Source organism: Egretta garzetta, unplaced genomic scaffold, assembly GCF_000687185.1.
Source record: "Egretta garzetta isolate BGI_Z169 unplaced genomic scaffold, ASM68718v1 scaffold56, whole genome shotgun sequence".
Classification (NCBI taxonomy): domain Eukaryota; kingdom Metazoa; phylum Chordata; class Aves; order Pelecaniformes; family Ardeidae; genus Egretta; species Egretta garzetta.
In genome coordinates this window covers 12,168,113-12,190,065 of record NW_009260182.1, presented here as the reverse complement: position 1 = coordinate 12,190,065, position 21,953 = coordinate 12,168,113, and the positions used below count along the sequence as shown (strand labels likewise).

General features: G+C 37.6%; 1 protein-coding gene across 1 annotated transcript in view; it reads left to right on the top strand.

The window, feature by feature from the left end:
• Nucleotides 1-21,953, top strand: part of BTAF1 (B-TFIID TATA-box binding protein associated factor 1) — a 48,975-nt gene that overhangs the window by 21,705 nt on the left and 5,317 nt on the right. The window contains exons 10-33 of the mRNA XM_009641928.2: nt 2,657-2,746; nt 3,877-3,972; nt 4,220-4,396; nt 4,956-5,096; nt 5,238-5,362; nt 6,533-6,653; nt 6,730-6,834; nt 7,059-7,208; nt 7,828-7,970; nt 8,140-8,314; nt 8,800-9,003; nt 10,280-10,706; nt 11,736-11,926; nt 12,887-13,040; nt 13,131-13,240; nt 15,069-15,270; nt 16,218-16,366; nt 19,309-19,461; nt 19,970-20,091; nt 20,269-20,436; nt 20,627-20,704; nt 20,785-20,914; nt 21,603-21,744; nt 21,917-21,953. The exon at nt 21,917-21,953 is cut by the window's right edge and continues 109 nt beyond it. Coding sequence (XP_009640223.1) covers nt 2,657-2,746; nt 3,877-3,972; nt 4,220-4,396; nt 4,956-5,096; nt 5,238-5,362; nt 6,533-6,653; nt 6,730-6,834; nt 7,059-7,208; nt 7,828-7,970; nt 8,140-8,314; nt 8,800-9,003; nt 10,280-10,706; nt 11,736-11,926; nt 12,887-13,040; nt 13,131-13,240; nt 15,069-15,270; nt 16,218-16,366; nt 19,309-19,461; nt 19,970-20,091; nt 20,269-20,436; nt 20,627-20,704; nt 20,785-20,914; nt 21,603-21,744; nt 21,917-21,953 — 3,590 coding nt within the window. The remainder of the gene's footprint in view (nt 1-2,656; nt 2,747-3,876; nt 3,973-4,219; nt 4,397-4,955; nt 5,097-5,237; nt 5,363-6,532; nt 6,654-6,729; nt 6,835-7,058; nt 7,209-7,827; nt 7,971-8,139; nt 8,315-8,799; nt 9,004-10,279; nt 10,707-11,735; nt 11,927-12,886; nt 13,041-13,130; nt 13,241-15,068; nt 15,271-16,217; nt 16,367-19,308; nt 19,462-19,969; nt 20,092-20,268; nt 20,437-20,626; nt 20,705-20,784; nt 20,915-21,602; nt 21,745-21,916) is intronic.

Below are 21,953 nucleotides of genomic sequence, written 5' to 3'. Positions count from 1 at the left end.
TCATTTAAAGGGGTGTTGTGGTTTAGCTGCAGCTGGCAACTAAGCACCATGCAGCCGCTTGCTCTCCCTCCCGCCCCCCCAGTGGGATGGGGGAGAGAATTGGAAGAGCAAAAGTAAGAAAACTGAGCATGATGTCACATGGTATGGAATAGCCCTTTGGCCAGTTCGGGTCAGCTGTCCTGGCTGTGCCCCTTCCCAGCTTCTTGTGCACTGGGCAGAGCATGGGAAGCTGAAAAGGCCTTGACTGGTGTAAGCACTGCTCAGCAACTACTAAAGCATCAGTGTGTTGTCAACATTCCTCTCACTAAATCCAAAATGCAGCGCTATACCGGCCACTAGGAAGAAAATTAACTCCATCCCAGCTGAAACCAGGACAAGGGGAAATGAAGACAGAAGCGTAATTTATACTCAAATGGAGAGTGGGAAAGATGTGGAAAACAGTGAATATAAGTGAGAATTCTGGAAGTATTGAAATTCAAGCAAAATAAAAGCACATGATTCTATGGTCAAAAAGATTAGGCAATTAAAACAGGCTTGGATTCATCAAGAGTTCGAGGAATATTGTGTGTCTCTGGCTAACAACAGTGGCATGTTTAATGCAAAGCTAGTAGAAAGGGGGGAAAATCAATCCTTTGGTAACAGGGTAGGCTACAAATCATTAGTTGTTCTCTTCCTTTATAAAAAGGAATTTTTAACTTTATTAGAATGACAGTAAATACTAGCTACAAAAGCTATATATTTGGTTGCCTAGACAACTCATTTTCAAGATTCAAACCCCTTTTATTCGTTCCTCATGCTATTTTCCACAAACTTTAATATTGGTTCCCAGAAAAATATGAAGTAGCTGACAACAGTTCTCTTCCTTGAGCAGAAGATGGAAATAACTGTTGTCACTAACTTCAGTTTTATGATAAAGTTTGATCTTTTGAACGATTAAATGTTAACACCCAACTATTACATACTTGGGTATATCTGTAGCGTGGTTTCAGTTGATAGCAAGTTGGCTTTGCCCATACTGACCTCAAACTTGGAAACACAGACATGGATCATATGCAGTCTGCACAATTATTTTGGGCCCAGAAAAAGGGTAATTATGTTCTGTGTGACACATCACTGCAACTGAGCTGATAAGCCCCACCTTATTTGAAAACAGGCTGTTTGCAGTTGAAGCCAAAGTCAACTTGTCTCTTGGAATGCAGGCATTCTCATAACTTTCTTAGTACATTTGATGCAGGACACACGCATCTTGAATCATTATTACGGTATGTTCTGGATGAAAAACAGGTTAAGCTACCTCAAAATACATGTTTATAAAATGGCCTTCTGGCATCTTCTTGCAATGTCTCGAGGCAGCCTGGATGACTAGTTCAGACTGCTTGCCTAGCTTAGAGGCAGCTAAAGTCAGGCAAGATGAATACTACTACTGGTATTTCCTTTATATGTTTGTCTATCTTGCTGCTGTTTTGTGTTTGCAGAAGCCGAGAAGTTAACTAGCAAGGTCTTCCTCTTTTGGCTTGTAAAAACTAGCTCATAAACCATCTTGGACCAAATAAACAAATGATGGGTGTATTATGAATGATTAGGATTTTAAGACTAGGCTTTCTGGACGGTTTTTATTGGCTTGCTTATAGCTTTTACCAGTAGCCACTGAGCTGTACATGTGTGGTTGTGTATGTCTGCATTTAATCTAAGATATTCTGATTAAGGGAGGATCTACCAACTACTCGGTTCTAGTTGTTACTATCTTGAAATGAAATACAATAATTTTCTGCTAGCAATAAGCATGTTGAAGTACCTTAAAAAAAAAAAAAGAGTAAGTTCTGCTATAATCTATATAAAGGCCTTTCAATGAAAACCCAGTTCAAAACTTTGCTTTTGCAACTTCCTGTGTAACATTGGGTGGGCTTTCCTGAGTAGCCAATTACTAGTCCAGTTACATATCAAAAATACCAGAAACAGGTGTGTCTGTAGCACATCTTTCTACTTGTCTTTTGTCATTTCTAAAACTCTTCTCAGTGTGTTCAACTGTTCATGTTTGGTGGGAACATAAAGTGGCTATAATTTGCTTTCCTATATCACCTGTTCACTTATTTTTTAATATTTAGCCAAGAAAGGCAGGTTTGTAAGCTATGCAGAATACTAATTGTCAGAAAGTTGTTTTGCAGGCCCCAAAATATTCAGTAGGGATCCAGACTGTTTAAGAAATAGAGTTGTAGAGAAATTTAAATATAATATAAAGCGTTTAAGAAATACAAGAATATTGTTCTTCAGTTTATAAGCTTACTAAAACCAGTAATACCTTCTAGTCTTAAACCATAGTGAGGTAAAACTAAATAAAAACTGTCTTTGGCTACATTACTGCAAATATGGTAACAATATCTTCTGTGTTAGAAAATAGAAGCAATTCTTAATTGCTTCTGTCCATAAGCTGGCAAATACTTGCGAAAAAACAGGTTGGTTTTGGACAGGTTAGTATATTTAAGTGTATGATTTGACCTAATAAAATGCTACCCTTTCCCACAAGTCTAAGTACCACTTACTCTGCAGCACTTGAAATGTCTCTAAGAACAAAGAATTATTGTTTCATTTACCCAATGTGGTTTTTCTTTTCTGTTCCTAAATATTTAACAATTAACTTTTTATTTCACTTTTCTAGGTTCGGCATGGTGCAGGTACTGGACTAAGAGAGATACTTAAAGCTCATGGTAAAAGTGGTGGTAAAATGGGAGATAGCTCTCTAGAAGAGGTAAGTTTCCATTCGTGTAGACTTAACACGTTACTTAAGTTTAGAAAACAGACTCCTTAAGATACTTAAGCTTTGCAGGAGGAGGGTGATCTGGGGAAATATAAACCATGAGGTTTGTCTGCTCAAAATAATCTGGATGAAATCACTGCATACAGTGATGAAGTGTTTACAATCTCTTGAAAAGGCCTGTGCAAAAAAAAAAATACTACTGTTTAAGCAGCCATTAATATGTAGATGGTATGTAAAAGTACTAAACACTAATTTCCATAATAGAAAATACTGTTTTCAGCTCGTGTGAAGGGTGCACTGAAAGAAGTTGACAAGTTATGTAACTAGTGCAGTGTCTCAGACCATCTAATTCTGTTCACTTAAATAGTAAGGGGACTATTGATCTGCTTACTTTGTTATTATAAGAAAAAGTATTTAAATAGTTTACTTAAAAGGAAAACACTTTTCTAAAATATTCTGACAGTAATAACTTGTTTACTGATAGTGAATCTCATCCAGATTCATACTGACTTCCCTGCTGTAAAAGAGAGCTTGTATGTTAGAGAGTGGTGAAGAATGAGGATAGACATTTATCAAATGTAAATCAAGCTGCTTCAGAGCTATTGGATCTCTAACAGAGGCTGGAGCTTTAAGACAAGCTTGGTCTAAATTGCTTTCTTAAATCTGGAGGAGATATGGCTGAAGAGTGAGTTCCTTTCACTGGGTCTCCCACAGTGAAGTACTGCGTCACAGTTTATGTTTATTTGTAAGGATTCTTCAAACGCACATTCATTGATTTGCCTAGGATGTGTTGACATTAGTCGGTATAGATTATCTGAATGACTTTACCTTTGTGTGCTTTGTAGGGATAAAATTATCTGTCTACCTTACAAGGTGCTCTCTAGCCTTTTGATAAAGGTACTATGTGTCTTTAAAAAAAAAAATCACAATGTTTTTTAATAAACCAGGTGAGCGGAATTAGTGCTGACTATTTTGCCTTGACTGTCTGCAAGATGACTATGTTCAGTCAACTTAAATATGTTGTCATCTCTTATATAAATCATAGCTAAAGCATATCTGATATGCTTATTGGAAATCCTTTGAATAAATAGTCAAGGTGTTCAATTTTTCTGTTTTTACAGATGATTCAGCAGCATCAGGAGTGGCTAGAAGACTTGGTTATCAGACTTCTTTGTGTGTTTGCATTAGACAGATTTGGAGACTTTGTTTCAGATGAAGTAAGTTTTCTCTGAACAGGTAGATCAGCAGGCTTCTGCAAGAGATAATACTGCAGCAGATCAGCTATGCTTTGTACAGTGCTACTGCTTGTGCCTGTTGTAACTGCTCAGATACTTATTACGAAGTAGGAGATAGATAAATTTCACCTTGCTTGTATAGCAGCTTTGGTCATCTGACACTACTCATATTGGTTTCTAAGTCAAACTTCATGCAGAAACACCTGTTTTATCATTTACTTTATCCTAGGTGGTAGCACCAGTACGTGAGACTTGTGCTCAGACTTTGGGAGTAGTATTGAAACATATGAATGAGACTGGAGTTCATAAAACTGTGGATGTTCTTCTGAAGCTGCTTACACAGGAACAGTGGGAAGTGAGACATGGTGGTCTCCTGGGAATAAAGTACGCTTTGGCAGTACGTCAGGTAATAACCCTCATGACAAATTGCAAAGAGCTTTGGAACAAAAAGGTCTGCTCAGAGTTGAGGATGTGGCTGAACAGTAGATAGGCTGATAAAGCAAGCTTGCTTGCACTGCAGCCTCATGTGTGTTTTAAGATGTGTGACTGCATTTTTATATCCAGGCTGCAGAAATCTGCAAGTATACAGCAAAATTGTACTGTTGTAACTTGCTAAGTTACTCACACAAAACATGATAAATAGAGGCTCTGCTTGCCTGGTTTTGATGATAGTTTCACATGCGAGGTTAACAATGCTGAGTGCTACAAGAGGTTTAGTCTATTCATGGTATTATTCTGCAAACACTGAGCTTTGTTTACACTAAAACTGAGCTGAGTTCATTCAAATTTATGATCTAGGTTTTACTTCATGAATGGTAACTTGCAATATTTAGATTATAGTCTTGGACCTGTAGCTTCTGTTTTATATAACAAACAGTTTTATTCACCCACTCAGAATACATCTTAGTTGTTTGGGGCATTAATATGCTTTTTAAGTTTAAAAGTGCTTTTGATCTTTTTGGCAGGACATGATTAACACTTTATTGCCTAAAGTGTTGCCTGCAATAATTGAAGGACTCCAAGATCTGGATGATGATGTCCGAGCTGTTGCTGCAGCATCTTTAGTACCAGTAGTGGAGAGCTTGGTCCAACTTCAGTCTCAGAAGGTGACTCAATTGTTTTCCATCAATTCTGATTGAAAAGTTCACTTTTGGTCTGAGTGAAGAAAATAAAGCTTAGAGGCAGCACTTGGACTTTCTTTTTTTTTTTTTTTTTTTTATGATAACCTCTTCTGCTTATTTGTGTAGGTGCCTTTTATTCTTAATACCTTGTGGGATGCACTTCTGGAATTGGATGACTTGACAGCTTCCACAAACAGTATCATGATCCTTCTTTCTTCCCTTCTGACTTATCCTCAGGTCCGCAAATGCAGGTAACTTCAATTAGCATTACTTCAGTATTGCAGGCTTGACTGTCCTATTTTCAAATCGGAATAGTCCTATTTTCAAATCGGAATAATCAAAGTTGCTTTCAAATCATGTCCTGAGGATATCTTGATTTAAATCAGTATTTTAATTTTACTCTTGCTTTTCCTTAAAGTGAAGGTTGGGACAGTGCTTCTATTTTCATTACGTTAGCAAAAGGCAACAAAATAATTTAAAGGTACTAGACATTGTTTATATGTGACTTCCCCCCCATCCCCCCATTTATCTTGGGTGTTTTAGTAAAGGATATTGGCTCCACTCATATGGTGGTCCTGCCCACAACCTTCTTGCTTGTCTGCTCCTTGTTAACAATCTCCAAACAAGAGAGCAAACTATGTATGTTAAAATGCATGAATGTACCTGTAGAAGTTTACTATTGGAACAGATCTAAAGAAAGCTACAAACTTGAAAATTCACCTCGATAGTACAACCAGTAATTCTGTGCCTGGTTGAAGACAATGCCTACTTCCTGTCTGTTTGGGACTCTGTCAAATTAAAGGAATTGCATGTTAGTATGTTAACATTTTTCATAATACAAATGGTAAACTCAAGGTAGGTGCTTTACACAGCTTATCTTTCTCATCCTGTATGATTGTCACTGCCGAAGCTATTTTTTTGCCCAAATCCAAAATAAATAATGCAGTTTTGTCACTAATGCCATCTTTAACTCAGCATGTACTATATGCATTGGTTGATGTGCAAGTTCATGCACAAACGATCCAGGCTTGTTTTTAATTGTTTCTAAACTCACAAATGCCTAATAATAAATTCAAAACAACCCCCCCCTTTTTTTTTTCTAAATAGTTGAACAAAGCCCAAAGTATAATCTGGGAAATAACATGGTAAAAATACTTGCTTGAATCAACTAGTTCTTCATACCAGTGAGAAGAAACAGTATTTTCCTGAAAACAAGATACTGACTCAAACTGTTTTAAATGTTTAAGCTGTAGTAACTTGATCCTTCACTTAAAATCACCAAGTGTACGTAACACTTCGCTTTTTTTTAGAAAGCTTTCTTTTGGATAAAACTTTAAAACTGAGGATAAACAAAATTAACTTGGCTGTGTTTGGTTTTTTTTCCCCTGTTGCTGCCTCTACATCTCCCTGTTGTGTACTAGTATTCAGCAATCACTCACAGTTTTGGTCCCCCGTGTGTGGCCATTCTTGCATCATACCATATCTTCTGTGAGAAAAGCAGCACTGGAAACATTATTCACGCTGCTGTCTACTCAAGACCAGGTAAGAATTAGAGTTACTAATGTTTTACTGTGATACGTATTGGAATCTGCTTGATTATATGATATCCTTGTTTCAGAGCTCTTCAACATGGCTGACTCCCATTCTGCAAGACATGTTGAGGCACATATTTCAATTTTGTATCTTAGAAAGCAACCAAGAAATTCTGGATCTTATTCACAAGGTATTTGCATGACTTATGACCTAGATATATAGCATTTGTGTGTCCTGCTCTTTCATATCCTCTGAATAGTGTGTTCATGTTAATTATTTTGTAGCCAGCCTATTTGATGCTTTACTATAGAGTGAAGGAGAATACGATGGTTCCTACAGTTTATCAACACATGCATGATCTTACATAGACCACATACAAATTTGTCATGATTTCCACTATGGTTCTTTCCCAAGGTGTGGCTGGAACTGTTAAACAAGGCGTCTGTACAGTATGTGGTTGCAGCTGCTTGTCCATGGATGGGAGCCTGGCTGTGCTTAATGATGCAGCCATCTCATTTGCCCATTGACTTAAACATGTTGCTAGAAGTAAAAACCAGATCAAAAGTAAGTGTAATGTGACCTCATAACTGTTCTGGGGAAAGTAGGAAATTGATTAGCTGCATATAAAGACATGTTCTAAAGGTGCTAGAGGGGAGTGGTAATGCCTTTCTATAGCTCTAAATGTAGCCTTTCTTACAAACCTCAGGTCTGAGTAAAATAGTTCTTGTCAAGTTATCCATGAGAATCCAAAGTTCTGTCACGTAGAACTCCCTGTGAATACTTCATAAAGTCTTTATTTACGTGGTTCCATAACCATGGTTCCAAAGCCATCTGTTTGCAGGACTGAGTTCTAAGTCTAAAAGCATTGTATTGTTTCTAAAAACATGCTGAAAAAGGTTTCAGATTTCCTCTGTATGGACTCAGTTTATCAGCTATATGTTGAGTATTAGTTTTAATATTATAGTGAAGGAACCATATCATACGTTTAATAGGACCATGGAATACTATTAGTGGAGAGGTGCTCTGCAAGGATTAACTATAAGTAGTCTGTTATCCAAGAAACGTTCTGGCTTAGTCCAACTTTTGTGGGGTATGATGGTTATTGGAAATTATATGGAATATGAATTCATCTTTACTATTTCAAACACATTTACTTTCAACCTCTCCCAACTTTATTTCATAGGAAAAGGCAGGTGCTAAACTGCGTCAAGGTCAAACCCAGAATAAGGAAGTGATTCAGGAATATATTGCTGGGGCAGACAGCATTGCAGAAGATCCAGCAACCAGGGATTATGTTGTCATGCGAGCTCGGATGATGGCAGCAAAGTCAGTTTACTGGAAATCTGAAAAAATATTTAAAAGCAATTTATCTTTTTTGTTATATGGCAGTTTTGCAAAAATCTAATAATGTGGATTTTTTTGGCATCTTCATTTTTAATAATTAATTGCAGAGTAATTGTAACATTGAAGTGACTGTTCCTTCTCCTTTTCTCAGGTTGCTGGGAGCACTTTGTTGCTGTATTTGTGACCCAGGCGTAAATACTGTTACTCAAGAAATAAAGCCAGCTGAATCATTAGCTCAGCTACTGCTCTTCCACTTGAATTCTAAATCTGCCTTGCAGAGGATTAGTGTTGCATTAGTAATCTGTGAGTGGGCAGCCTTGCAAAAGGTAGGATGTTTCTGCAGCAAAAATAAATTTTACTTACTATCTTAATCCACAGCTTGTCGTCTGCTACTTAGCTTGAAATAAAATTTCAGCTGATAAACTAAAATGGTATTTATAAATCTAAATACTAAAATCTTGATTGTTAGACAATGGAGGAATAGATTACTTGGTAGCTAAAAGCCAACTGTCAGAACTGTGAATCAGTAAATATGTTCACATTTCTCCTACAAATAAATCTATTCTCAAGACGCATGTTATTTAAGGTCATTGCTTCCTTTTAACGTGATTGTCTTCCCTGTATTCACATCAGTTCTGTTCTAGTGGCAGACTGAAGGTTTTGTTCATAATCTTTAATATTTGGGGTTACAAATGTTAATGATACCTCTGGAAACTAGATTTTTGTAGCTAGATTGCTCTGTTTAGTGCCCAAAACCAAACAAAAGGAATTGTGATTACTCAAATACAAATTACGTCTTTTCCTGTTATAGGAGTGTAGAACTGTGGCCATTTGTGTGCAACCTCGTTTACTTGGGGTCCTTTCTGAACATCTCTATTATGATGAAATTGCTGTTCCTTTTACACGAATGCAGAATGAATGTAAACAACTCATCTCACTGTTAGCTGATGCACACATTGACATTGGAAACAGAGTAAACTGCAGTGTATTTACAATTGATCAAGCTAATGAGCTGGTAAGTAGAGGCATGCCTGGCCTTCCTTCAAATCTATTCTTGTCTTGAAATAAGCCTTAAGCGTAATTATTACACGGACAGTAACTTTCAGAAATAATGTGACTTTACACATCCTTTGACATAAGATATGTAATAGATACTTAACCACTTCCCCTGTGGTGGTTACAGACTATGCCAAAAATGGAGCAGAATGCAAGGTAGATACTTACCAGGAGAGAAAACTGACAGTGTTCTGATTCTAGGTGTAGATTCACTATTGAAATCTACACAGAAGAAAACAAAACAGGCTCCTTCAAAACCACTGTCAAAAGGCTAGTAAGTATAGAATCATAGAATCATAGAATGTTTAGGGTTGGAAGGGACCACTAGTGGTCATCTAGTCCAACCCCCCTGCAGTGAGCAGGGACACTGCTAACTAGATCAGATTGCTCAGAGCCCCATCCAACCTGGCCTTGAATGTTTCCAGGGATGGGGCCTCCACTACCTCTCTGGGCAACCTGTTCCAGTGTTTTACCACTCTCATTGTAAAAAATTTCTTCCTTACCTCTAGCCTGAACCTACCCTGTTCTAGTTTAAAACCATTTCCCCTTGTCCTAACACAGCTGGCCCTATGAAAAAGACGTTCCCCATCTGAAAAAGACGTTCCCCATCACAGTACACTGTGCAAATTCTAGAACTTCTTCCCCCTAGCCCTAGTAGAGTAAGTTCAGCATTTCCATGATTCCATGTTGCTTTTAATCTGTTTCCTGTGAAAGATTTAAGCAGCAGTAGTCAGCTGATTGTGAGTGGGAGAGGATATGGCAAGCCCTGCAACTACTGTGCTGTCTTTTTCCTTAGATTCTTATCCCATTCTCTTTCCTCAAAAGAAAATCAGCTTAGAAACACTTCTTCATGCAAAGGATCTTGCACATCCTTTCTGGCCTCTTGTATTCATAGCATATTCTCCTTTGCTTATCTGTCATGTGCTTACGTGTTGCCAGAATATCTGGATATATCTGGTGGATATAGGACGATCTAAATTTGGAGGAGTACATAAACTCCTCTTAGCTTTGGGAATCTAGACATGAAATGTTCATAATATGCCTGATTCTCCCCTTGAGCTGCAGTTTAAGATTCCAGAAACTACATTTTGGAGCATTTCCTGCTATTTGCTGGAAAAATGGAGATGATAATACCTGGTGAAGTGACTAATGTTCTGCTGTGAAAATGGCTGTTCTCTGACGATATCCCGTTTTACAGTAAATTAAACAGATTTTTAACTCTTTCTTTTTATTAGGTTACTTCTGTTTTCAATGAGGTGACATCACCCTTTACTTTGAATCCTAAAACTCTACAACAGTTGGACAATAAACGGCAACAAGTCCAAATAACTGTTACAGAAACAAATCAAGAATGGCAAGTGTTGCATCTGCGAGTCCATACATTTGCTGCATGTGCAGTTGTGAACTTGCAGCAACTTCCAGAAAAACTAAATCCTGTTATAAAACCATTAATGGAAGCTATCAAAAAAGAGGAGAATACACTTGTACAAAACTATGTGGCTTCATGTATAGCAAAGCTTCTTCAGCAGTGTACAACAAGATCTCCTTGTCCCAACTCAAAGATCATAAAAAATCTCTGTAACTCCCTCTGTGTGGATCCACATCTTACACCCCTAGCTGCGTGTCCTGCACAGCCTCAGAGTAGCCATGAAAACTCAAAAGGTACGATATCAAATACTGCCACGATTCTTAAAATATGTCTGCTTCTCTCTGAACTGTTAACATGAGTACTTGAGTGAGTCTTGTGTTCAGTGTTTTTAAAATGCCATTTAGGTATCTTAAACTACACAGTGTGCAACAAATGTTGTGTATAGTTTTCAGGAACTTTATAAAAGACCTTTGTTCCAACTTTCAGTTACTGTTCAATTATTACCCATTTATGATCACATTTCATTTACATGTGTTATGAAGCTTTTAACTGAAACTGAATCAGTATGGAAATTAGAGTAGCCTGTTAGGAAAAAAAAGTCAGACTTGTGTTATGTTTCAGAGGCTAATAGTAAGATGATAAAGGAGGAGAACAGTGTTTGAAATGAACAAATAATCCTGTGCACGCTGTGGTCAAGGATTTTCTTTAAATGACCGTCCCTTGCTAAAAATGTATTGATTGAATGAACAGCATGAATTAAGACCTTAATACTCTCAAAGATTCTAACCTGCTTTAAGGTTTGATCATTATACATTTTATTTTTTCTTAATGAATGTCCTCCTTTGTCTACAGAGTAGAACATTCATAGCTGACTGAAAATTAAGATGATTAGCATAAACAGAAACATCAACAAATGCAAAGATACTGATGGCATCTGCTATTGTATGATGATAGAAGTCTTGAACTGTTTGTAAAGGACATGGAACATAAGTTTGTTTAAACTTTAGAACATAGTGTGCTGTTTTATATTAAAAAAAACTTGTGCAAACCTTTTTTATATTGGACTGAAGTTTTGTTACCTGTATTTCTTGCTGAATAGGAATTTATGTGGCAGTTTGCACACCTAGATTTTCTTGCCAAATCTGTAATGTGCTCTTAACAGAGTAACTCTACTTGAATTTTTCCATCTTTGAGGATGATGACACTAACAGGTTTTATAAAGCATGTTGAGATCTGCAGATGACTTGTAGGTAGCTATCACTTCCACCTATGTTTTAAACTGCAGCTTAAACTGTTTTCAGCTATTCTTTCTTTTCCTTTAGGGCCTAACTCTGATAAAGATGGGATGCATCATACAGTTACTAAGCACAGGGGAATAATTACACTGTACAGACATCAGAAAGCTGCTTTTGCCATCACAAGTCGGCGAGGTCCTACTCCAAAAGCTCCAAAGGCCCCAATTGCAGATCTCCCCACTGGCAGTAGTGGAAGCATTCCTACAGAACTTGATGAGGTAAATTTCAAAAAACTTGCATTTGCAACTTGCACATCCACCCCTCCTTTCCACTAGTTTGAATTCACTGGAGTTGACAGTAGTGTAACAGGGATGTCCAGGATCTTCCATGAGATAACTGAGTTGACATAAAATTTTGTGACGCGAGCAGCATGTGTTAGTTGATGATGATGTTTTAAATCTTCAGTGTGGCATTAAGAAAATTAATACTCCTGAAATATTTTACATTTAGTACAGGATATTAATATCTCTGTGTAAATACATGCAAATGCATTTCCACAAACTGTGCTGCAGTTCTGTACCATTACCCATGTTAGTGTTGGTCGTCTTGCTTGCATGATGGAAGCTCTGAAGCATTAAAAACAGAATTTGAAATATGACTGACTTTAGGATGTATGTGTGACTTGTACACTTGACATGCTAATTTTTTTTGTTACTGTTCTATTCATACAAAACTTCAGCATGTTTTAGTAAGATCCTAGCCAGGACTGTGATTCCTAAACAGTGTTGTACATTTTGTTTGTAATTGTTAGTGATTTTTATCAATTCCACTTTCTGAAGAGGGTGGGAGCAAGAGAAGGGGCTTAATAACAAATCAAGTATTGCTTTTGGGAAGTTTTGCTAGCATGCTGCTGTTCTTGGTGTCCCCTGTATAGGCAACATCTGAGGTTCTGGAACTCGAACCACCTGGAAAACCTTTTGCTGATATGGGCCTGTGTCAGCAAAAGCCATATCCCCAAATTTATAGGATTTGAGTAATCTGCTATAAAATATTTTCATTTTTTATCTGTATAAAAAGTAAGTAACTTAAAAACAAAAAATCAACCAGCAAATGTGTTGTAGGTAGCTATAAACACAATCAGAATTGAATGCCTTTAAAACAATGAGAGCCTCCTTGAAAAGAATTGTTGTTATTAAATGTATCTATCCTTACTACTTTGTTAAATTGTTTAATTCTAGGCTCAGAAACCTTATGTTGTACAGAGAAGAGGAGCTGAATTTGCCTTATCTACTATAGCTAAACATTTTGGTGCTGAAATGGCAACAGGATTGCCACATCTCTGGGATGCTATGGTTGGTTCATTAAGGAACAACATTCACATAAATAATTTTGGTAATTACACTTCTCATTTAAGCTGGAGGGGCTGGTAGGCTGGGTGCAGTATGTCAGCCTTAAACTGAACACCTTTTCTGTTTTTAACAGACCGGAAGTCCTTACTGGAAAAAGGAGATGCTCCTGCCCAGGAGCTAGTAAATTCTTTACAGGTTTTTGAAACAACAGCAGCTTCAATGGATACTCAACTACATCCTCTGGTAATCATATTCCAAAGCAGCTTTTGTATGAAGCAATTAAGTCTGTTTATTGCCACTGTTTTAAATCTTTGTTTTGTAAAGCTTCTTTTTAGATGGTTTTCTGATTTTGCTCAAATGGTTTTTATTGCACTTGGTAGCTTGCCTGTTCTCCAAGTCCTGTATCCTAGTCTTGATAAACTGGAGACAGAGCCTTCTATCTTCAGCAGTTAAGCTGTTACACTTCAAAGCTATTTTTTCCCTGTGTCCTATAGGATGTTAAATTCCGTATTTGTTTATGCAGATTGTAGAATAAACCACAAAAGCAAACAGTTGCCTCCAGTTTAGACTTGGCCTACTCTTTTCTGGATGAGATGCCCAGACAAGATTGTGTCCAAAGTTTGAGTTATGGTAATACTTATGCTCTTGTGTTAGAGCTGAGATGTTGATTTTAACCTGCTTTATTCTAGTTCCAGATTTCATAAACCTGGAGAACAGACAGGTTTCCTGTGCAGGGAATGGAAAAATTATGGGAGACTTCAGTTACCCCCAAGTTGACTGGATTTGATTCATTTTTTTAAAATTACTTCTTTCTACCCACTACTTAATGGAAAAGACTTAACATCTTATATGCAGTAGTAGGTTCTGAACTATTTCTACTCAGGAGAAAGATCCTGGAGTTGGGATAGTTCTGTGAAAGTATCAGCTGAATGTAAAATACTGGTTAAAAAAGATGGAAAGTTAAAAAAGAAACAGAACAAGAAAGTCACCATTATGCCTGGATCTGAATACGATTTTTAGCGCTAGCCTGTCTGCAGTACTCTATTTCAGAATAAATATAGTAGCACTGGAAGAGACATAGAGAAGGGCAACAGGATGATAAAAATATACAAAAAGGCTCCCATGCAAGGAATAAGTAGGCCAGAACTCTGTCTGGAAAGGATATGATGGGAAAGGATGAGCATAAGGAATGGCTGTAGAATTCTGAGCAGATGGAGAAAATTCATATGGAACATAGGGAATTTTCTTATCTATTTTAATAACATAAGTGACTTTGAGTAAATTCAGCATATGACATGGAAAGATTTTTTATATACACACATATTTTTTAATTATATATGATGTGTAGTTAATGTGTGGATTGGCCTTGGGGGTGCTAGTACTGTATACAGGTTTCAAATAAACAAAAAAAAAAAAAAACAAAAACCAAAACAACCCACAAAGAGGGTGGAATTGGTTCATCAAATACTTAAGGACTTCCACACTAGGAAAAACCTGACCATCTGTTTAAGAAATGTGACATAAAAACGCATTTGTGCTAATGCAAGACATGTACGCAGGCATGTACCCCCTTGGGGAGATGTGAATTTCCTTCTCGGTGTCTTGTCAAACAAGACTTAATACTCCTAACATGGATAATTTGCCTAAACATAAATGGGATAAGTCTAGGGCAAATTTGCTAGCTGAAAGGAATTCTTTATGTATCTGTGTTTAAGCGATAATTACTTTTTTATAAAAAGTTCTGAGTACTTAGTACTGTATTTTACCAGTGTGAAATACTTCCTTAATTATCAAGGGCTTGTTTAATTTGCATTTTTTACTAAAACCCTAAACATTTTATTAGTCTCTGAATTTTAACTGTATTGGGGAGTAATACTTATTCAAAGTTCAATTATCTTTTTATTCTGAAACAATTTTTTGATTCTAAACAAGTAGATCTTGTTAAGGAGGCACTTCAGGCATTCTTTGGGAGGCAACAGTGACTTAAGACTGTTTAGTTCAAAATAATTCAGTAACTTGTTTATAATTCATATTAACCTTTTTCCCCCACCCCCACTCTTACTCTATTCAGTTAATACAGCATTTGCCTCATCTTTATATGTGCCTTCAACATCCCAGCACTGCAGTGAGACACATGGCTGCTCGTTGTGTAGGTGTTATGAGCAAAATAGCTACCATGGAAACAATGAATGTCTTCCTAGAGAAAGTTCTGCCGTGGTTGGGAGCAATAGATGACAACACGAAACAAGAAGGTGCAATTGAAGCACTTGCATGTATCCTTGCTTGAGTATTCAAAAATGCAGAAACATCTTTGCAGCTGCATAATTTGGGGGGGAAAAAACTGTTGCCTGAAAAAAATGAGGAGGAATGAAATAAAATGTTAAGCTATTTTTCTCCTGTAGACAAGAAATAGAAGAAACTTTCATTTCCATTGCCTTTATTTTATCTATCAAATGTAATTTTGGTGGAGGTAATTCAGTTGCTCAAACCATGGAATTCACTGGGCTAAATGTAACTGGGTAGCTCAGACTGTGTGGGTTTTTTTTTTTTCTCCCCCATTGCTCTGTTAGTAGAAATCTTGTTCATCTGGACGTAACGTATGAGCAACTTTTACCTACTGAGGGCCAATGGTATCCTGGGGTGCATAAAGAGGAGTGTGGCCAGCAGGTCGAGGGAGGTTATCATTCCCCTCTACTCTGCCCTGGTGAGACCCCACCTGGAGTACTGTGTCCAGTTCTGGGCTCCCCAGTTCAAGAAAGATGAGGAACTCCTAGAAAGAGTCCAGAGGAGGGCAACTAGGATGATAAAGGGACTGGAGCACCTTATCTTAAGGGTGGAAGTCACGAGGACGGAGCCAGACTCTTTGCAGTGGTGTCCAGCAACAGGACAAGGGGCAATGGGTACAAACTGAGACATAAGAGGTTTCAGGTGAATATGAGGAAAAACTTCTTTACTCTGAGGGTGATGGAGCACTGAAATAGGCTGCCCAGGGGGGCTGTGGAGTCTCCTTCCCGGAGATATTCCAAGCCCGCCTGGACGAAGTCCTGTGTAACATGCTCTAGGAGAACCTGCTTTAGCAGGGGGGTTGGACTAGATGATCTCCCGAGGTCCCTTCCAACCCTTGCCATTCTGTGATTCTGTGAGTGTGAAATCTGCAGGTATATACTGGTGTCAGACAATCCTGAACTGGTAAAAATTATTTCCTTAATAACTGATCCAGGTGTAATGGAGCAGCTGGATGTTGGTATTGTTCCATACATTGTTCTTCTAGTGGTTCCAGTTCTGGGTAGAATGAGTGATCAGACAGACAGCGTGCGTTTTATGGCTACTCAGTGTTTTGCAACACTAATTAGACTAATGCCTCTTGAGGTAAGCTCAAGTTGTAAGTACGCCGCCTATGTGAACTGCCTTGTATCCATTTTTTTTACTAGCCACAAGAGTCCAAGCTTCTGGCCTATTAAATGCTGAATAAATAACTGTGTTTATAGTTATTGAGTCCATATCAGATAATTGACGATGTGTCCTTAATGATGTAAAATGAGTAAAATTGGACCCTTTGTTAGTAGTTTTCTAAATTAATGTTAAAGAAAAATTTCTCTTTATAAGAAACTCATTTCAACTGCATACATGAAGTTAAAGTGTAAATTCATTAATTTTGTGTGTAACGCTGCTTTTGCTAGTTTGGGCTCAAAAGCCAAATGTGCGCTTTCTCTAGGTATATGTGGTGGTGTGTATGAGGTCAAGAGAAATGCATAAAAGAGCAATACTGATTTAAAAGGGGAAAAAATGAAATAGTAATAGAAATAGTGTGGAGATAAGTACAGTTACTTATTCCTAGGTCTTAAAATCAAAAAGCTCCACCTTGCAGCTTTGTGTATTATAATCCTGTAGTGTTTAACCAGTATAGATTTGCTTCAGTTTTTCACCCCTACAACTTGCATAGCTCAGACACTTTCTAACATTGCACTTAAGGACTACAAGGCTTCTAAGTAACTTATTTTCACCACCAGATGGTAATAGAAGACAGTTCAGAATTCATTTGCATGTTTCTAATGAAAAAGTCAGTTTAATGGGTTTAGTATCTTCTATCATTTTGGTTTTTAATTTAGCATAATAGGACCTTAGAATCTGGTAACTAGCAGTCTGCCTTAAATGGAGTACTTTCTTTCTGTATGCTTACACGAAAATGTTGACAGAGTTGAAAGTGAGCAAAGTAGAAATGAATTTCTGGCATGCTGCTGTTCATTCCAGTGCCATTCACACCTGTGCCCTTCATATGCTTCCAAATACAATACTATGGAATACATGGAGCTTAGTTGGGTTTTGGAAGCTATTTTAATAGAATTTAGTGAGCATATCTTAAAAATGTAGAATACTTGTTTTATTAATTGCATACATATGCATGATCAGTTCGTGTTTCTCTTCCATAGTTACTCCAGAACTCCCTTAGACTTCCCCTTCCAGTTAAGGAAGTTCAGTATGAGATACTGAGCTACATTAAATATACAAACTTGAAGTAGATTAATAACGAGAGAAAATACCAGTACTGTTGCGGCAGTCTTTTGAATGCTAGCAACTGTAAATGTTAGGCTAAACAAGGAATGTGAATTGATAACTGTAAAGGGTTGGAGTCATCTCAGTGGAAAGAGTAAGGGGGTATATTGATAGGGACTAGGGAAATAGATACTTTATGGCAAAATGCTTTATTAAGGAATCATTTTTTGATATTGAAATAACTTTATTATCAAGTTTTCATAGACAGTGTCACATGCTTTGTGTGAAAAAAATTATGGAGCGGTGTTTTAAAGATACAGTTTTACTTTTTTAAATGGGAAGACTTTTTAGGGCAGTCTTGCAGATAAGACAAACTTCATGAGACAAACTCTAGTTTTCGGTAGTTACAGTGCTATTATTAAAACGGAAAAAAAAAAACCCTTTCCACTCTTTCAGTTTCATGTCCCTGAAGCATGGCTTGCAGTTCTGTAACAAAACAAAGAGTCTGTCTAGTCTTTTGTGTTTATTGCTGGCATTTTATATACTGCCTAAAATGCAAGAGCTGAATTCAGCTGCTGGGTAAGTGATAGAGGCCTGAATAAGCCTGGATTTCTAAGCTGTATTTTTGTGTTGGTTTCTAATTGTGAGGAATTGGAAAGTATAGCAATAAATGAGTTGGGAGAACTTAGTTATGCTCAGTTTCCTGTATCTTTATTCTCAATTTCGTTATTCATTCAACCATAAAAATGAAAATCTGACTGAGAGGATTGTAAGAGAAATGGTTCGACTTAATCTGTCCTGTTTTACTGATAAGCAATCATGCTGCAAGTTGACAATATGCTTGAACTAAATTAACTGGCATAGTATTCACACTTTAGACATGTTCTTTTAAAAGGGAGGGTAGGAAGAGCAGTTGAACAAGTAGGCTGTTGTCTCTATGTATGTACTTAAATACCTTATTGGACCACTTCTAACATCTGAAATCTGGGTTAGTTTCCCCCTTCCCTATTAATGACATACAGGGTGGAATTATTTGACAGTTTTTCTTCTCAGCCAGGAGCCCTCACTAAGTGATGAGTAACTGGGGTTCTGAGGTAAGCTAACTATGAAGTTGGAGGTGGCCCAGAAAACTGGGATGACAGATATGATGATGGAAAATATCAGTGCCTCTTTTGCTACTGTATATTATTAGCAAGCAAGAATGTCTGGGCATATTTGGTCCCCAGATATAGCTGCTTTGGGCTTCTGGCCTGGTATGGGAAGTACCTAGGAAGCCAAGGTCTGCTGCTACAAACCTAGAGGGGTTTAGGTTTTCCTTTTTTCCAGTAGCTTCTAAGTGCTTGAATTCAATCTAGGGATTCCAGAATCACTTTAGACCTAATTCTAGTAACATCTGTAGGCGAAAAATCCATGTAACTTTGGACAGTAGATTGTGGCTGAGGAGAAATGGGTGTCAAAAGAATTCTCTAGCTGGCCAGATAAGCTCTCGAATTAGAAGTAAAATAGCTTGGTCTTTGTAAAATCTTACAAGCATAACCGGTATTTTCCTTCTTCTGTGCACTTGTATCAAGCTTTTCAGTGTGTCCTTTGGGACAGAATTTGTCTTTTGCACCCTACAACCCTGGATGAGTTGATCTGCAAGGAATCAAACAAGTTTGATCACACTGAGTTTGGATTTATACAATTGAGAAGACTGCAGATCTTTGCCATCTGTTTGTTTAAAATGTTTAAGCTACTATGAGGTCTTATTTCTTATTGCCTGTGTAGGAATTAAGTACTGTAGCCCTTATGTTACTGCTTTAAAAATATTATCCTAGGCTGGTATACCAGACCCACCAAACATGTCTGAAGAATTAATCCGAATGAAAGCTAAAGAACGTCACTTTCTGGAACAATTATTGGATGGAAAAAAACTGGAAAACTATAAAATTCCCGTACCAATCAAAGCAGAGCTCAGGAAATACCAGCAGGTAACAGCTTATACTTCTGTTTTAAAAGAGCAGTAGGTTCCAGTCTGATACGATTTTATGGAAGGGTAGGAGTTGTTTGGATGTTGGGGGTTTTTTTTGGTTCTCTTTTTAGCTGTGCAGTGTGTATCCTGGACTCTTGGGTAGGGAAGAACAAATAAAGTAATGCATGCCATTTATACTGTCTGTCTTTTAATGATATTTTTCCCCTCTTTAGATTCTGTCATTTTTCTCAGGGAATGGCCAATGGGCTGTGCCTGGTGTAGGCTGAGTGACAGCTCACCACTGCAAAGCCAGGCCTTGTTGTACTGTTTGGCCGCTTACATTTCTCCCTTTAATTCCACTCTGCTTTGAGAGAATGGGCTGTAGTGGATGTGTTTATGGTGGGTAACAAGGTCATGGTTTGGCAGTGATGGGTGATAGAACATAGAGATGTTTGAACTGAAGCTTAACTAGTCAAAAGCCAGTTTTTACTTCTGAGGCACTCATTTTCAGTATTTTCTGATTTCAGGATGGAGTGAACTGGCTGGCATTTCTCAATAAATACAAACTTCATGGAATTCTTTGTGATGACATGGGCTTAGGAAAAACTTTACAATCCATTTGCATTCTTGCAGGTGATCATTGCCTCAGGTAAGCTTAAACAAATTACGTTCTATCTTAGAAGACTTTAGTGATAGGTTTTATCTATGGTAATGACTCTGTCCGGAGTTCTGGGACTATGGTGACCTCCAGAGGGTCCCTTCCAACCTCAGCTATTCTGTGGAAAAACAATTTTTTTTTTTTAAACTTGTTTTCATATTCTTAAAGGGCTCAGGAATACGCAAGAACAAAACTGGTGGACAGTGTTCCTCTTCCCTCCTTGGTGGTGTGCCCTCCTACACTCACAGGACACTGGGTGGATGAAGTGGGCAAATTTTGCTCAAAAGAGTATCTTAATCCTTTGCACTATACAGGACCTCCTACTGAGAGAGCAAGGTAACATGCTTTGCATTTATGACTTAAGTAGAGTAAAATACTGGACACAGAATTTCGCAGTTCACTTTACTCCTGAAACATATAGTTCGTAGGCATGGTAAAACTTGTGGTGGTACCTTTAAAGGCTGAAATACTAACATGTGTAAGGAACGCTTCAGTTATGACCGCCTCTTTTTTTTTTTTTTTTAAGATTACAACACCAGGTGAAAAGACACAATCTCATAGTGGCTTCATATGATGTTGTGAGAAATGACATTGACTTCTTCAGGTGAGAATTGGTTTATTTTCTGAGGTTTTTAATAGCTTAGAATCTTAAATGCTACTTAAGTCTGTATTCTTCTTTTCTAGAAATATTAAGTTTAATTACTGCATTCTTGATGAAGGCCATGTAATAAAAAATGGAAAAACAAAGCTGTCGAAAGCAGTAAAACAGCTGACTGCCAATTACAGGATAATTCTTTCTGGGACACCAATCCAGGTAATTGCTTTTCTTTTTTCCTAAGGAGTTGGGTGAGTAGTAGAAAACAAGCAAAAGATACCTACTTTGCATTCCATTTTATTGTGCTTTTTATCAGAGTTGTCGTCTTCAAAGTACACATTGTAAAAAAGCCTTTTATTGCTAAGTGCTTGAAACTACATCTTTTTCCTTTCTCAGTATACCCAAGTATAGGGGAATGGGTGCAGGACCCACAGTACTAATGGGGCTCAAAAGCTGGCAACAAGACTTTCTCTACCACTTGTTCTTTAAGTAGCAGGCAGGGAAGGGGAGAGAGGGTTTCCTTATGCCTCTAGTGAAATTAGCAAGACACTCAACTGAGAAATCCAGATTTTGGGCTTTGTCCAAAATGACTTGTCTGTGGAGTATCTCTCTCATCCAGGACTAAGACCACTGGTGTCTCCTGGGCTTTGCTGTCCAGAAGAACTCAGGGTGTGGCTTAAGACATCAGACATAGTAGAAACTCCATTTGTATGTTACAGTGCATGTACAGGTCTTCCTGTAACTTAGGTTGATGAAAGAGCCACCAAGTTCCAGGAGCTCAAAAATATGTTGAAGTGTTAAGCTTGTAGTTTTATAGGCAGTGTTAAATAAGTGTAGAAATGTTTCTGATAACTTGTAACAATTACTTTTGAAAAAATAATTTAACAAATGTTTCTTTCCTGTTCAGAACAACGTCTTAGAGTTGTGGTCGTTGTTTGACTTCCTTATGCCAGGATTTTTGGGTACTGAACGCCAATTTGCAGCTCGTTACGGCAAACCAATACTGGCAAGTAGAGATGCCCGAAGCTCCAGTCGAGAACAAGAGGCTGGTATGGATCAAATGTTAAATCTTGGTTTTCTTGGTTTCTTCCTTTAAATGAGAACTGCTAATGAAAAAAGACAGTGCGGTCAGTTCCAACATAAAGAGACTGGGGAGGGCCTGGATGATTTGAATTTTTTTTTTTTTTCCCCCTAAAATACTGCTTCCTTTGCCTTCATTAGGGGTTCTTGCAATGGAAGCACTGCACCGCCAAGTTCT